The following is a 16,667-nucleotide window of genomic DNA, read 5'->3' as shown; positions in this document are numbered from 1 at the left end:
GCTGCAGGACTGGGATGATACAGCTGCAAGTGCAGGTTCACCAGCAACCATCAGGCATGCAGAGGCAAGGAGGAATTGTCTCCTGAGACCCTGAACAGGTTCTTCACAGTCACCACCTGGAGCTTAGTCCAGGAGGCTGATTTTAGATCCTGGACTCTGGAGCTGTCAGAAAGGAGTTTCAACTCCCTCCCCCTCCCACCCCCACCCCCAGTTGGTGATGTTTTCTTGTAGAAGCCAAGGGAAGCAAACATAAGAATTCCTGGAGTCTCTTTAATATTCAAGCCTGCCTGGGTCTGCCCACAGGGCTCCCTTGCGGGTGGGACACAAAAGACAAGTGACAGAGGAGCCTGGGAGCTTTCATGGGGAGAAAGAAAGGCCAGTGCAAAGTCTGCATACAGAGGCAGACAGGGTGGATTTAGAGAATCCGCAGCCCCATCACCTCCCATCAGGGAGGCAGCAGAGAAGCCCCCAGGCACTTACAGGTCCCATAACCCAACAGCACCTGTGGGACCCAGGAGGACCTGCAGGAGAGCTGAGAGTCCCCCAGTTAAGGGCAGGGCAGTGGGAGGGCACCCTCCCCAGAAGCAGCAGCCTGCCTGGCCGCCCAGTGGATGTCATCCGAAGCTCAAGCCAGAGGGTCCCCCAGCTTGCTGCTGGCTTTGGTGACCCTCTGGTTCTCACGGACGTTCCTAAGGCGAGCGCTGAGGCTGCTGATCTCCTCCACGTGAGCCTGTGGCACCCATCCCTTCTCACCATCGGCCAGGCGGACTCCCTCCAGCCAGCCTGGGGACACATATCAGGATCAGGGTAATCAATGAGCTTCCAGGCTGCCTGGGAGGGAGCAACTGGACCCGATGCCAGCCTAGGGCAAGGTCACATCACCTCAGCCTCACCTAGCTCCCAGGAAGGACCCTGCCTCTAGCTGTCTCGGAGATGAACTTCTGATGTGTTCTTTTCCTGACATCCTTGGGAAGGGAATTTCCTACTTACCCACATCATTCGGCACCATCAAACAGGAAGCTCCTCCTCTGATCTAACTTGATTCCCACTTGCTGTTGCTGATCAACACTTGTATTCTCTATGACAGGTTGCCCATCTAACTACCTCCTACCACCAAGCCCTGTCCAGGAGGCCCACGCTCACCATCACTGGTCCGGGTCTTCACCGCCAAGATGTCAGTCTTTTCCAAGGTCAGCTCATCCGGCTGCAGGGCCTTGTAAGTCCTCACACACTGAACCTGAGGGCGGTCTGATGGTCCAAAAGAGGGTCAGGGAGTCCCCAGGGCAGGATGGGGGACAGTAGGAAGAAATAACATGGGGAGGGAACTACAGTGTTCTGCCCACCTTGGCATGAGTCCCCCTCACCTAGGAGCATCAGCCTCCTCTCCCCTAGCTTTTTGCGGGTCTGACCAAGGCCACTGACCTTCTTGCTCAATGAAATTTCTTGCTATTAGACTCTAGACCCCCACATGAAGCCAGGATGTCCATCACATGACCCTTGACAGCCCTCTAGAGTGCTAATGTTCAAATCTAAAGTCTTCCCAAGATCGCAAGGCCTCATGTGGTCTGCAAGAGCCCTGGATCTCCTCATCTGCCAAATGGGCATCTTGCTGGTCCCTGGACACCCACTGCAGTCTTGCCTTAGGGCCTTTGCACTGGCTGTTTCTTTTGCCAGGAGGACCCCTCTCTATCTTCAGGGCCAAGTGATGTTTCCCAGTGACTGCTGTTGACTACCTGTTTGGAGTAGGGGTCTCATCCTTGGCCCCAGTGGGACTACCAGCCCAAACTGGGAATCCTTCCATTCTAGCCCTCGGCTTTTTCTGACAGAGTAGGTGGGCTGGGTGTTTGAGCTAAGAGTGGTGGCTCATACCTGTAATCCCAGTACTTGGGGAGGCTGAGTCAGGAGGCTTGCTAGGAATTTAAGCCCAGTCTGAACTCTATAGTAAGACAGTGTCTTGAAAAGAAAGGCAGGAGCCAGGCGTGGTGGCACACACCTTTAATCCCAGCACTTAGGAGGCAGAGGCAAGTTGATCTTTGTGAGTTCAAGGCCAGCCTGGTCTACAACTCACTATGTAAACCAGGCTGGCCTTGAACTCACAGAGCTCCGCCTACCTCTGCCTCCTGAGTGCTGGGATGAAAGGTGTGTGCCACCACGCCCAGTGGGAAAAACTTTTTATATATTTTGTAAGATTTAAACAAAATTCTTTTTAATCTTGTGTGTATGACTGTTTCACTTGCATGTATGTATTATATGTGTCTACCAAGTATATACAGTGCCTGCAGTGCCAGAAGAGGGTGCTGGAACCTCCCCGAATTGGAGTTACATATGGTTTGGTTGTAAGTTACTATGTGAGTGCTGAACCTGGTCCTCTGCAAGGGCAACCAGTGGTCTTAGCTGCTGCTGAGCCATCTTTTCAGCAGAACTTTTTTTTTTTGAGACAGGGTCGTCCAGTAGCCTCCACCGACCTGAAGCTCACTATGTAGACAAGGCTGCTCTGAGTCTCACAGAGATCTGCCAGCCTCTGCCTCCTGAGTACTGAAATTAAAGGTGTGGGCCACCACACCTGACAAAAACCTTTTTGGAACTGATTTATTAAGATATAACAGAAACACTCTGAGATTCACTTGTTTCAAATACACAATTCAAAGCCAGGAGTGAAAGTGTATGCCTTTAATCTCAGCAGTCGGGAGGCAGAGGCAGGGGGATCTCTGTGAGTTCAAGCCCAGCCTGGTATACTTAGCAAGTTCCAGGACAGCTGGGGCTACAGGGAGACCCTGTCTCAAAAAGACCAAACAAACAAAAAACAAAAAAACCTCAGAAGGGAGGGAGGAATGAGGAAGAAAGGAAGGAAGGGAGGAAGGGAGGGAGGGAGGGAGGGAGGGAGGGAAGAGAGAGGCCACAGACTTGGGGACCAGACCTGCCTTGAATCCTGGCTTTGCTACATCCTGTTTGTGTGACCTGGGCAAGCTACTCGACCTTTCTGACCCTCAGTTTTCAAAGATGTGAAAAATGAAGAAATTGAGTCCACTGCCTAAGAGAATCACCATGAGGATTAAATAAAACGAGTGAAAATACAGAAGCCAGAGCCTGGGCCTGGCCCACGGCAGGTGCTTCGTGGAAATGAGGCTCCTTTCTCTCCCAGCCCAGCCCAGCCCCATGCCCCTGTGCAAACACCATCTGCAGCTGCCCACTGCCCACTGCCCAGCAGTGATTAGGCTACAGCCTGGCTTGCTAGCTTCACATCATTCCCAAGGGAGATACATGGATCCCACCCAAGCAGACTCCACACCCCATATACCCTGGACCGCTTAGCCCTGTCTGCTTTGCAACTGATACAAAGGCACAGCTGTGGGCTCTATACCCAGCTCTACACTTGACCTCAGGAAATCTCTTTTAACCTGCAAGATGGACTGCCTGTATCTGTGGGGTCAGCCTGACCATGTGCCCCCTGCCCAGCCCTCAAGGGTCCTCAAAACTACCCCAAAACATTCAGGGTCCCCCAGTAACATGACAGCCAGGGTTGGAGTGGGGTAAGGTATGGGGTTCCCAGCTCAGTGTGGAGTGGCAAGTTCTTACCTTCCCCCTCACTGATAACCTCCTTGTCCTCCTGGGGGTTGGAGGGCCGCAAGGCTGAGATCCATCGCTGCTTCTCACTTCTAGGAGGAGTATGTATGGTCACAATAGGCAAGGTAGAGTGGCCCAGGGCAGGGTGAGGAGCCAGAGCTGAGAGAGCTAGGGATGGGTCTAGACATCCTGAGCCCCATGTGCGGCCCCAGGCCTATGTCCTCAGCTCAGAGCTCCCTGCATCCCAGTTCTGCCTACTTCTGTCTCATTCTACTACCTTGATGCCAGGGACAGAGAGGCACAGAGGCTGGTGTCACCTGCTGGGACTCAGACACAGCTCTGTCCACCCAGCCTCAATCCTTGCCCCAGGGGGACAGACAGGCCCTTGCTCAGGACTCGGGGTACTCACTCAGTGCGTGCCCTCAGCAGCAGCTGGTGCCTGGCACGCTGCCCATGCAGCAGCCGAAGCAGGAACACGTGGCCCGGGATGCCCTGCAGCTTCAGGCTCAGGTCTCGAACCTGCAACTCAGTCATGTTGGCGTGAACAAAAACAGCAAACTTCCCGAGCCTGGAGGACAGCAGGACAGGGAGGGTTAGCAGGGCCTGGGTCCTACCCCTGGTGCCATCCCTGGGAATCAGGTGAGCTGAGGGAGGGGAAAAGCAGGATTTCCATGAGTTCAAGGCCAGCCTGGGCTTCTGCAGGCAGAAGGTGACATAGGCCAGACCCTGACCCCAGGCGTGCTTTCATTTCTCTGAACCCCTTTTTTGGCTCCTAAGAGCCAGCTGGACCCCCATGTGGCATCAGGCTGCCCAGAAGGTATAGAAGATCCAAGAAAAAATGGAACCTTATCTCTCTGCCTGCAGCCAATGCCAGGCGAGCTAGGCCTGCAGCAGAAGGGGCGGCTAGGCAGGACCCTGGGCTGGTTATCTCAGCCTGTGGAAACAGACTACGCCCAACTCTCCTCCTTTAAGAACCCCTTTGCTTCCCCAGCTTGGTGCCCCACAGGAAACCCAGCCATCATTTTTGCCTGCCCTGCCCACACTCTAGGGGAGCGGGTCCAACCCTTTCTCCTCCTTGCTGTCTCGGCATCCACTCAGCCTGAAGCTCCTGCCACCTGAACAGGCTAGGCTCTCCCACTCCAATCCACACTCTAAATGGCCGGTAATGTTACTCCTCCACCACTCAGAACAAGCCCAGCCTTTACCAAGACTGTCAACATGCCCACTCTCCTGTCCTGCCTTTCTCTTCAAATCCATCTACAGTCCAGCTTCATTGTCACACACACACATTCTGCTCCATCACAGCTTTGCCCTACTGTCTCTTCCAAACCACTTCTCTATAGAACACCCCTACTCATTCTTCAAAACCCAGCTTATCTCAAACTATGGGCTCCCTTAGAACAGCTCCTATCAGACCAAATCATTGGGTGGAGTGGTTCACACCTGTAATCCCAGCACTCAAGAGGCTGAGGCAAGCACATTCCCTGAGTTTGAGGCCAGCCAGGACTTCGGGACACTCTGTCTCACAAAGAAACAGACAAACCAATAAAACAGTTATCAGGATGCATGTTCACTAGTCTAAGAGCGCCTTTGAACAGCAACACAGGGACAATCTATTGACTGAACAATAAAGTCAGGAAAGGGGGCTGGAGAGATGATGACTCAGTGGTTAAGAGCACTGGCTGCTTTTGCAGAAGACCTGGGTTCTGTTCCCAGCACCCACATAGTGGCTAACAACTGTCCAGAACTCCAATTCCAGGGGATCTGGTACCCTCTTCTGGCCTCCGAGGGCATTGCATACATGTGTTGTACTTACACACAGGCCTTGAACTCACAGAGATCTGCCTGCCTCTGCCTCCCGAGTGCTGGGACTAAAGGTGTGTGCTACCACGCCCAGCTGAGGAATGAACTCTTTTACACACATCCATCTCTCCCCAAACTCTTCCTCCCCATCCTCCTCACTAGCATAATCACAGCTGTGGGGAGCTCTGTGATTTGCTACCATACAGTGGGCTCTGCTTTATAGGTGGAAGTCAGGGCCCCGCAGGACCCTGAGTAACAGCCTGGGGTCTGGCCACCAATTGACTCCTTCACTCACTAGTGCCCTGACCTTGAGACTAACAAGGGGGCCTGCTTGCCAGGGAGGTGTCTTCAGAATAGAAGGAAACAGTCTACGCAGCATGCCAGCATATGGCAGGCATTGAGTGCCAGCTGTTTACTCTCACAGGAATCGGGCAGAGTGGAGCCTGGAAGCTGTGTGCCTCATCACTGCCCTCAGCTTAGAGCAGTGGCAAGTCCCCTGAACACGGTCCTCCCCTTGACTCTATCTGGATGCCTTTGCTGCAAAGCCTCCAAGGTCCAGGACACCCTGCAGCTCAGTCTGGCACCATTGCAGGCTCTGAGCCCTTCATGGGGGAAGAAGGAAGGCAATTGGATCTCCCTGGCCTCTCCCATCCCACTTACTCCTTCCTCCGGGACAGCAGCAGGCAGTCATTGAAGAGGTGCAGGTACACGGCCTTGCTGGACAACTTCAGCTTGGCTGGTGGCGCTGCAGGCAAGGGGGCCAGCTCCACCAGCTCCCCATGTCGCACCAGCCAGCGGGCCTGTGAGATCAGCGGGAAGATCTGGGGGAAGGGGTAAGCAACAGGGAAGCCAGGTGAGGATGGGGATGTTGGTGAGTGAAGGACAGCGAAGGGAGGTCATGGGCAGTGAGCACTGGCCCGGCCCCCAGGGGGAGGAGGGAGCAAGGGCTGTCCCTTACCTTGCCCTCAAAGTGGATCTTCTTGCTCAGGTGGATGAGCTCCTCCGTCCTTTTCATAGACTGCACGCTGGCGTTGCACTCCTGCACCAGCTGGACATGGGGTGTAAGGGGTTACCTAGGCTCCCAGAGCTCCACTCCAGAACCTACCTGGGGACCAGAGACTGTGGCTGGGAGCTCTCAGCAGCACCCCAAGAATGGGAGAGGCCCTGGGGAGCCAGAAGCCCTCAAAGCTGAACTCACCTCCTTGAGAGCACTGAAGGCCTTACTGGCCATGTCCTCATCTTGGGAGCCCTGTGCTGTCCTCTTCAAGATGTTCTGGGGGGAAGGGGAAACATTTCTTCAGTGGTATGACCACTGGTAAAGCACCCATGCTCCTGTAAGTAACCCCTCATCCATGCTCCTGTAAGCAACCCTATTGAAACCCATTGGGTCACACACGCACACGCACAAACATGAAAGCTGGTGTGAAGAAAAACTAACATGCAAACTAATCCCAGCACTTGGGAAGCAGAGGCAGGAGGATCTCTGTGAGATGGAGGCAGCCTGGTCTATATAATGAGTTCCAAGCCAGGGAAACTGTCTTAAAAAACAACAAAGGAGCTCAAGAGATGGCTCAGCGGTTAAGAGCACTGGCTGCTCCTGCAGAGGATCTACATTCTGCTCCCAGCACCCACGTGGCAGCTAACAACCTTCCATAACTCTAGTTTCAGAGGATCTGATGCTCTCTTCTGACCTCTTCAAGCATTACACAACATGGGTGCACTTATGTGCAGGCATATAAAATAAAATACACATAAAATAAAAATAATAAAATATTAGGCTGGGTGTGGTGGTGCATGCCTTTAATCCCAGCACTCCGGAGGCAGAGGCAGGCAGATCTCTATGAGTTCAAGGCCAACCTGGTCTACATAGCAAGTTCCAGGCCAGCTGGGACTACAGGGAGACCCTGTCTCAAAAAGACAAAAAAAATAAAATAAAATACTTAAAAACAACAACAACAAAAACAAAGAAGGCTGTCTGGGAAGAGGGAGAAGGGATCTGTGAGACGGGACAAGAGAGGATAATGAGATGAATGTGATCAAAATACATTATAGATGTATGAAAATGTCATAATAAAAATCATATGCAGAATTAACATATGCCTGTCAATAAAACAAAGAATAACTTAGGACAACAGCCGCAAAAATTGGTGATCTGGAAGGAAACATCAGAGTGCTGGCATGGGCCGGCCTTCCACTCCACCCTCCCCCTCCACCCTCCCTGTCATTTATGTACCTCCACCAGCATCTTGAGGCGCGTAATCCTCTGGAAGGGTAGGATGAGGAAGGAGGTGAGGGGCAGCCGCTGACACACAGGAGACTCCTCCAGGCGAGCCAGGATGCCAGGGAACTTGGGGTTCTCCAGGCTGGACAGTGGGCAGGAGTGTACAATTACAAGTGGGACTGACTCCTTGAGATCCCTCCTCACTGGTCTGCAGGTGTCTCTCAGCCCACCTGCCCTGTGGGATTGGTGTGCACAGAGCTTCTTCCAGGAAGTCCTCCCATCCCAGATTCACACAGCCTCCAGTTCCCACCCCAGAACCCCTCCTACAGCAGGCGCTGGTAGGTGCGCTCCTGGTAGGCCTGGTTGGTGACATAGGGCAGGTAGACGCGGCGGAAGGCAGGACAGTGGTATAACACCACATCACACACGCTGAAGCGCAGCACATCTGCTTCTAGACGCTGTTCCAGGTCCTGCAGGAACCTGAGAAGTGGGCCTAGGTGAAGTCTAGGCCAGAAACCCCAGGTCTGGAAACTCACCCAACCACAGACCTGTGTGCCCACCCTCAATCAGGCAAGGCCACTCCCTCACCTCTCACTGGTGCACTTGACCTCCGGCAGTTTGGAAAATAGCCACTGCTTGTCTTGAGCCCCCAGACACTCGTTCAGCTCCACGGAGCCTAAGAAGTGGCCCACGGCCACCGATAGGCTATGGATGTAAGAGGCTTCGGAGGTGATGAGCTCAAACTTGGCCTGAGGGAGGGTGGATGCCAGAAGGTAAGGGCAGAGCCTGCCCACCCTGGACCCGGGCTTCCAATCTCCCACCTAGATGCCTCCTCGGTAGACACCTTGTCCCTCTCCCTTCCCTAACCCTAGGGTAATCTGGAGCCAAGTGAGGCCTGGGTCCAGCCTCCTACAGTTTAGCAGGAGCCCTTTGCCTTCCTGTAACTATGTGCACCGGACACGCCCACATCCTCCGGGGCCTGCCTTGGTGCCCCCTACCCCCCACGAACCTCTCCCCACCTCGCCCCCAACAAATGAGGATGGGCCCTGTTCACGTCCTAGCCTCGCCCTCTGCCAACCCCTCTCTGACTTCCTCATCCACGTCCTGCCAACTTTACTCTCCCAGGTTCTCCCATCCTCTAGAATGACCACCCCTGGTCCCAGTTGAATCTCGGAGTCACTAGCTTCTGGCCCTACCCATCTCCTGGATTTCGACCCCCCTCCAAAGTCCCCTCTTGATTTCCCCTCTGGTTTCCTGGGTCCCTCCCACCGGACTCCAGCGCATTGACAGCGCCTCATCCTGGCTGATCCCCCAGGATCACCTACCTTTGGTCCCGCCCCTCAAGTGGCCCTCATCTCCCGTCCTAGGCTCCGCCCCCTCCCGACCCTGTCTTGGCTTCCGGTCCAGTCAGTCTTTCCCAGGTCCTCTCACTCACCCTTGGTCCCCACTAGGTCACCGCATCTCCTGCCTCTGGCACCGCCCTCTTCTGGTCCCTCGCACTCTGGCTCCGCCCATCTCTGGGATAGATTTGACACCCCGCCCCTCACTTCCACATCCCTCTCTTGAATTATCCACTGGCTTCTCAGGTTCTCCCATCCACCCTAGGTGTCCACAACCCCTGGCCCCAGCTAGGTCCCGGTACCACCTGCCTCTTGCCCGGCCCCTTCTGCTCCTTCCCACATTGGCCCCGCCCTCTTCTGGTTCCTCGCACTCTGACCCCACCCATCTCTGAGTTTTGACCCCTCCACCCCACCCTCCTGGTTTATTCCCTGGCTTCCAGGTCCTCCCATCCTCCCTAGCGCCCACAACCCTGGCCCCCACCAGGTCCCGGGCATCACCTGCCTCCGGGCCCGCCCTCTTCTGGTCCCTCGCACTCTGGCCCCACCCATCTCTGGTCTAGACCCCGCCCCTCACTTCCACATCCCTCTCTTGAATTATCCACTGGCTTCTCAGGTTCTCCCATCCACCCTAGGTGTCCACAACCCCTGGCCCCAGCTAGGTCTGGGTACCACCTGCCTCTGGCCCCGCCCCTCCCCGCAGCCCACCTCTTGCAGCTTGCAGTCGCGCAGGCTCAGCGTGGCCAGGACGCCGCTGCCGCGCACGTCGGGGATGTCCTGCCACAGGGAGAAGGTGGAGCCTCGTGCCGAGCGCTGGGCCCGGAAGGAGCTGCTCGGGGAGAGGTTGGCGCGCGGCGGCCCGGGCCCCTCCTCCGCGCCCTCCGCCTCGTCCCCGGGGCCCTCCTCCTCGCGCTGCTGCCGCCGCAGCTCGCGGGCACTGGCCACGTCGCTGTATTCCTGGTAGAGGACAGCTGGGCGGGGAAAGGGGAGAGGGAGGGTCAAGGGGGAGGGCCCGGCTCCTCCCCGGGTCCCCTCCATCCCGGCTCCGGGAGCCGGCCTCCCTTAACCAGCCTTGTGAGGTTCGGATGCAGGGACAGAAGGCTCTTGCATCCATTCCATAAACACTAATTGAGCACCACCTGTATGCCAGCCCACCTGCTGGACACTGAGGATTCGGTTCCCTTCTTCTCACACTATCTCTACCTCCCACCTTCCCAAATGTGGGCTCCCCCGTTTCCAACACCCCAGCCCCTTCCTCCATGAGCCCTCGCAGCGACTCTGCACCTACAGTTAAGAAGGAAGCGGGACTGACGCCGCTCCTTGGCGCTGCTGGGATCCCGAAGCGGCTCTTCCTGCGTGTCCAGCCTAGGAAAGAGGGTCAGGACCTTTTTGTCTGTCTGTAACCTATCCTACCCCGAACCTAAGCACGGGAGAGAGAGGTGGGTACCTGGGCTCCAGCAGGCCATCATGGGCCTCGATTGGGTTGACAGGGGCTGGCAGCGACACACTGTCCACCCTCGTTTCTGCTCTTCGGGACTCTCTTACAGGTGGTTTTCCTAGAGAAGGCAAAAGCTGGGGGTGGGCACCCGGGCAACCCCAGCTGACCACTCAAAGGTGTTAACACGGGTGGCTGGGCTGTGCCCCACCCGCCTGGCTTGGGCTGCTCCCAGATCGAGGATTCGAGAAGCTGGTACCTTCCTACCTTCCCGAGTGGCTCCAGCACCTGAACCTGTGGTCAGAGCCCTGGCCGCGGCGCTCCTCCCCAGGCGCAGAGAATAGTGTAGCCGGGTCATCAGCTCGGAGGCTGAGAAGCGCCTTCGCTCAGAGGCCTCCAGGCCCCCTCGGGTGTTCCCAGATAACTCCAGTGGCCTGGACTCCTCTGTACCCAGAAGCGGCTCCTGTGCAGCCTGTCCAGTCTCCAGAAAGCCGGAGGGGGCCTGAGGGGTGGCAGTGGCCTCTTCACTCTGGTACACTCGCATCTTGCGCCCTGGGGGTTAGGGGTGAGAGCAGACTGTCACCCACTTGGGGTCTGTCCCATCCTCTTCCTTACTGTGGTCCTGTGACCCTGAGTTTCAGACACCATGCCCAGGGACAGACAGGCCTCTGATGCCCAGGACAATAGAGTCCACAAAACGTTCACAGAGAGCACAGGCCCTCACTGCAGAGGGCAATGGGGCCAGGATATCCTCGGTGGACTGGAGTTGTTTTTAACCCTGGCCTTTCACTTGGCCTCTGTGAACCATTTTTCCCTTATCACTAAAACCTTCCACTTTTCCTAACTTTGGGGACACTGTGGAGTTTAAAGAGTTTGGAAAGAGTCACCAGCCCAGCCCCTCCCCTATCTGTCCCAAAGTGCCACCCCCCCCACCACCACCAGGGTGACTCACAGGCTGTCTTCTTTTCTGAGCCATGGCTGGCCCGGCGCTGTGGCTGTGAGTGTTGAGAACTCCAGGGTCTCTCCAGAGCTGGGGGCTGGGCACCAGGACAGTGGGGCCAGCTGCCAGCCCTGCTGGGTCTCATCCCCCCACTGGTGGAGATCTCTATATCTAAGCCTCCTGGGGATGGTGGCCATAGCAGTCCTTGGAGAGGGGCAGGGGTTGCCAGGGACCAGCGGCTGCCAGGAGCTCGTAGCTCCTCTGGGGTGGAGGGGAGAAGATCCGCACACACAGGGCTTGGGGGCTGCAGGATGGGCAGTTCTACAAAGGACAGACTTTCCTGCTGGTACACAGCTACTGGGCGTCGGGTGGTGCCAGGTGGCCCAGCCAGGTGGGGCTGGAGGGTCGCAGGTGGCCCACAGTCCATTCCTCCTTTGCTCTGCCACCCACCTGGGTCTACAGGAGAGAAAGTATCAGACCCTGGACAGACCCTTGTGTATACATGTGTTACACAGTTGCACAAACTCACATGTCTACCTAGTAACAGCCAGTACTTACTTGGTTGGTACTTTCTAAATTAAGTAAGCACCCACCTAGCACCCACATCTCATTTAATGCTCATAAACTTGAAGCACTCATGCTGTTACCCCCATTTGATAGCTGAGGAGTGAGGCACATAGGTCATTATCTGGTAAGTGGAACCAGGTGTCACAACTTGTACATTCCCTAACACACTGACACATGACCAGACATATGGATGTATCCATGTCACAAATTCATGTCCCAACACAGCCACACACATTTTCTTCAGTATATACCAGCACACATACTTTCATAGATACCCTCAGACAGTTCAAATTTAGAAGGACACATTTTTTTTACACAGGCTTAGACGATGGTGATGACACATACTGACCCATTGACTTTGACACACACCCAAGCCTTTTCATACTGTTCTAGGCACACTATTTTGGCCTGGGGTTGATGGACCTGGGGCTGTGCTGGTCTTTCTCGCCAGCCTCCAGCATGACTCCACTGGGAGCCCTCAGAACCATCCTTCATCTTTGCCTCACATCTTGCCAGCTCTTTGAAACACCTCAGCCCAGGAAGAATGTCACATTGGAAGATGCCATATGGGGGGACAAATGTGACACACAGAGAGACCCCTTCCTGTCCCCATTTCTGTCTGCAACCTCAAGCCCCCATATGACACAAGCACACACACACACACACACACACACACACACACACACACCAGGATGCAGATACATGGATACATAGAGACCTTCATAGCTTTGTTTTGGGGTTAGTTACCCTACATACTTCCATATTCAGATTTGTGGCCTTCACGCTGAGTGATGCCCACACCCTTTCCAGGCTGGCTAGGAAGGTTAGAGACTGGCAGGCAGGTCACCATCCAGATTAGACCCTCCCAGGGAAGGGCAGAGAGGTGCCCAACCCCCAGCTTGGGGTGACAGAAGGGTTTATCCCCACCCCAGCTCCCAGCCCCTAGATCAGGCCAGGCAGAATGGGCCTGTTCTAGGAAGGGTGCCATCCCTAGGCAGTCTGCCAGTGCCCCAAGACAGAACTATGAGCCAAGGGGTCCAAGCCCCTCCAGGCTTTTCCTTGGGGCTCTCTGTGACCTCCCTCTTGCTCCTCACCTCTCTAGCGGAGGCCGGAGCCTGCTGCTGATGCTGCCGGGCTTCTCCAGCAGGGGAAACCCTCTCTCTGCCCAGCTGGCTGGGGGAGATCCCACCCAGACAAAGAGTTTGATTCATCAAACCCTGTGGTGAGGCAAAGAGAGGGAGGGAGGGAACAGGCAGCGGGTTGGGGCTGGGCGGGGGCCTACCCTTGCCTGGCTGAGCTGTGGGCAGGCTGGGTAGCAAGGACCCCCTCCCCAGGCCCTTCAGACCAAAGGGGCAGTGCCCAGTTTGGCAGGGCCAAGAGACAGAAACAGGAGGGAGAACCAAAGAAATGAAGGCCTTGGAGAGGTGCGATCAGAAAGAGACTCAAGACACGGAAGCGAGAAACCACAGAAAGTTGAGACACTGGAGACCCAGAGACAGAGACAGAGACATAGAAAATTTCAGACAGTTTAAATACTCAGGCAGGCGGGAAGCCCAGAACAAAAACAGGGAGACAGATGGACAAACAGCTCATGCCCCATGGGGCTGCCAGTCTGGTGGGAGAGCCAAAAACAAAAGCAGTTATAATCTGGGTTGGCAAGAACCAAGCCACAGGCACTAGCACAGTAGGAGGCTGGGCCCAACCCAATCCCAGTATGCCAGGAAGACTTTCTGGAGGAGGTACCAGCATACCGCTGCAAGACTGAAATGCTCATGGATCCAGTAGCATACAGAGACAGGAAGTGATCCCTGGTCTGAAAGAGTGACAGCGTCTGGCGGTAGATCCAGTGGAGGTAGGCTGGATATCTGCACAGCCCCTGAGCTGCTTCTCCCTGAACCCCTGGCCTGGCAGGGCTGGGGAAAAGCTGGTTATTCCTCAGGAACTCTTCCCACAAGCAGCAACTCTAGCTAAGTTGTACTTTATTTAGCCTTCATCCCTCAAGTCTATAGAGTGCCCCTCTGGGTAAGCCTCTCTGGACCTCAGTTTCTTCCTAACACTAATATGAGGAGGTAGAGGGAAGGTGCCTTGGGCACTGGGCATGATGGGAAACTTGTCATTGGTAGGCAGACCTCCGAGTTATTTTTTCAGTCTTTGGCTGGTGGGAGATGACTTGGTCCAGTAGCCAGTGAGGGAAACGAAGATTCACACATGATGGGAGCATGTGGGACGGGGACACAGCTAGTTTCTGTCCACCAGATAGGTCTCTTTCAGGAAAGATGTGCTCGACACAGAAGGCCCTCAGCTATTCCCAGAGCTTCTCTTGGACTCTCAAGAATCAGAAAGGGAACCCCTCTCCTCCCATTTTTACAGGGCTAAATAAGCAAATTGTTGGGCCTTTGGGACAAAAGCACTCTCAATTAAGACCTCAGAAGAGGTGGGGGTGGTGGAGCCCATCTTTAATCCCAGCACTTGGGAAGTAGAGGGAGGTGGATCTCTTGAGATGGAGACCATCCTGGTCTACATAGCAAGTTCCAGACCAGCCAGGGCTACATAGTAAGACCATGTCTCCAAAAAAACTTAGAGGAAAAGCCTGCGGGATTAAGGGGAAGTGCAGAGCTTTCTGAAATATAGGGTTTTTTTTAGGGGGGGGGGTGAGTCTGCCTCTACTATGCTCAGGCTAGGGCACCATGGAAATGACCCATCAAGCTGGACTACTAGTCCAGTGGCTTTCCATGATGTGGTCACCCCAGCCTTGATGGGGATTCAGAGAGCAGAGCTGGGTTTTTAATGCGTAGCTCATCTCTGTTGGTATAAAAAGTAGAAAGGACTCAGGAAGAGGGCTGGCTCCAGGTGGCAGGGGCATCAGATGTGATCCTAGGAAGAGACTAGTGCTCACTAGGCATAAGTCCATCTTATAAGACCCAAAGGTCTTGATATCCCCAAGTGTCAAGTGACCCCAGAGGCCCCCCATTTGCTTCCTCTATTAAGGCCTGTATCATAAGTGTCTCTGCAGGCTGCAAAGAAGGGCAGAGTCCAAGGAGTGATCTGTGCAGTGGGCACTGCTAATCACAGAGAGCAATGGGCCTGCTGGTAAGGCTGGCAGAGCATCCCTGGGCAGTGCTGTGGTCCAGGACGGTGCCTTTGGCCCCTGTGCCTAGCCCTTCCCTCCCTGCCTTGGGTCCCTTGACTTGCTGCACAGAGGAAGAGAGCCCATGGCAGAGTCCCTTGCCCCTTAAAGAACAAAAATCAAATGTGTGTGTGCGTCATTGCTAGAAAGGGAGTACAGGCCTAGCAGAGCCCCAGGAAGCTGAGTGGTGAAGGCCAGAAGCAGCAGGCAAGCAGGTAGACAGTACAAAGGACTCCCTCAGGGAAACAGCAGGAGAATGGGCTGCTGACCCAGGGCCCTACCTCAGCCAGGGAGTTCCATCCAGCTGCTGGTACAGTTCAGGGCTCCAGGCCACCCTTGGGGCACTGGGGTTGCAGCCAGGTCCTCAGGGGACCATGTCAGCATGGCCTCGACGCTGGGCACTGCAAGCTCTTGGGTATTGTGTGGGGCAGGGAGGGGGGAGGCGAGGGCGAGGGAGCCTCGCAGAGAGAGGCAGGCGGCTGTCTCAACGTGCCTACTCCCCGCCCCCCTTCCCAAGAACCGGTTTGGCCAGTCTGGGGTACAAGAGGGGGCTGGAACAATGGAAGTCCTATACCTCCAAGAGGCTCTGAAGGACCCCAGACAGTCAGCCTAAAGATGAGGCAAGCAGGGTTCTGCTCCTGGAAGGTGGGCCACCTCTATTCTGGAACTTTCCCAAATGTGAGGTGTGGTCAGCCAACTTCATGGGGTTATAAGGGCCTCCTGGAAGCTTTGCAGAGGAACTTCCACATCTTGGACCCCTCAGGGACCCTGAGACCTCTGCCCCTCTGTGAACCTGTTACTACAGCTGTAAATTGGGAATGCTCAACTGCATGGTTTGGAGACAGAAGTCAATCTTGAAAGCTGGCACCATACCATCTGCCAGCTCCTGGACAGCCCCTCCAGCATAGACACTCTTCCCCCAATGACCCTTGCCTGCCATATAGAATGACCAGTCTCTCCCATCTCCCCCAGTGAAACCTTCCCAGAGTACAGCCCACACAGAGCTCTCAGTAGACTAACTCAAATAGCCAAAGTCAAGTCAGCCTCCATTAAGGGAGGTCCCCGCTGTGCCAGGCAGGCACCTTTGCCAAGCCTGTGGGAAGGGGAAGCTGCCTGCCATATATCTGAGCACCCTGCAGTTGCCAAGCACATACTTTTAACAGGAGTATGTAGGGTGGATACAAATACAATGCCCGCTGTGCCAATCACCTGCGCACTTCTGTGTGCAAAGCACTTCATATGCGTGTATTCGCTTACTTTCCATAAGAACCTTGGGAGGCACACACTGTGGCTGCTTCCTCTTCACAGGTGAGTACAGGCTTGTATTCCTAAACGCTATCACACTTGATTGTCTCATCAGTTCCATGACGTCCCTCTCTTACAGATGGTGAAATTGAGGTTTCAGGGACTGGAGAGATGGCTCAGTGGTTAAGAGCACTGACTGCTTTTGCAGAGGACCCGGGTTCAATTCCCAGCACCCACATGGTGGCTAACAGTCATCTGTAACTCCAGTTCCAGAGGATCTGACACCCTCTCTGGCCTCCATGGGCATTGCATGACATGGGTATACTTACATACATGCAGGTAAAACACTCATAAAATAAAAATAAAAAAATAAGCCAGGCGTGGTGGCACACACCTTTAATCCCAGCACTTGGGAAGCAGAGGCAGGC

At 55.0% G+C, this 16,667-nt stretch overlaps 1 protein-coding gene across 5 annotated transcripts in view; it reads right to left on the bottom strand.

Moving 5' to 3' along the window:
* Window positions 1–250: 250 nt before the first annotated feature.
* Window positions 251–16,667, bottom strand: part of LOC103725319 (ciliogenesis and planar polarity effector 2) — a 31,863-nt gene continuing 15,446 nt past the window's right edge. For 4 of the 5 annotated variants that reach the window (XM_029558404.1, XM_029558405.1, XM_029558402.1 and 1 more), the window contains exons 4-18: window positions 11,313–11,756; window positions 10,628–10,912; window positions 10,373–10,481; window positions 10,214–10,290; window positions 9,634–9,896; window positions 8,177–8,337; window positions 7,916–8,068; window positions 7,601–7,730; window positions 6,566–6,640; window positions 6,326–6,415; window positions 6,028–6,188; window positions 3,974–4,132; window positions 3,577–3,656; window positions 1,144–1,248; window positions 251–783 (exon numbers count right to left, since the gene is read on the bottom strand). In XM_029558404.1, coding sequence (XP_029414264.1) covers window positions 626–783; window positions 1,144–1,248; window positions 3,577–3,656; window positions 3,974–4,132; window positions 6,028–6,188; window positions 6,326–6,415; window positions 6,566–6,640; window positions 7,601–7,730; window positions 7,916–8,068; window positions 8,177–8,337; window positions 9,634–9,896; window positions 10,214–10,290; window positions 10,373–10,481; window positions 10,628–10,912; window positions 11,313–11,756 — 2,450 coding nt within the window. In that variant the 3' untranslated portion in view covers window positions 251–625. Of the gene's footprint in view, window positions 784–1,143; window positions 1,249–3,576; window positions 3,657–3,973; window positions 4,133–6,027; window positions 6,189–6,325; window positions 6,416–6,565; window positions 6,641–7,600; window positions 7,731–7,915; window positions 8,069–8,176; window positions 8,338–9,633; window positions 9,897–10,213; window positions 10,291–10,372; window positions 10,482–10,627; window positions 10,913–11,312; window positions 11,757–12,961; window positions 13,392–16,667 lie in introns of those variants that run through there. The other variant, XM_008822651.3, reaches the window with a different exon arrangement.

Source organism: Nannospalax galili, unplaced genomic scaffold, assembly GCF_000622305.1.
Source record: "Nannospalax galili isolate Female #2095 unplaced genomic scaffold, S.galili_v1.0 scaffold548, whole genome shotgun sequence".
Taxonomy (NCBI): Eukaryota; Metazoa; Chordata; class Mammalia; order Rodentia; family Spalacidae; genus Nannospalax; species Nannospalax galili.
This window is presented reverse-complemented; position numbering and strand designations above follow the sequence as displayed.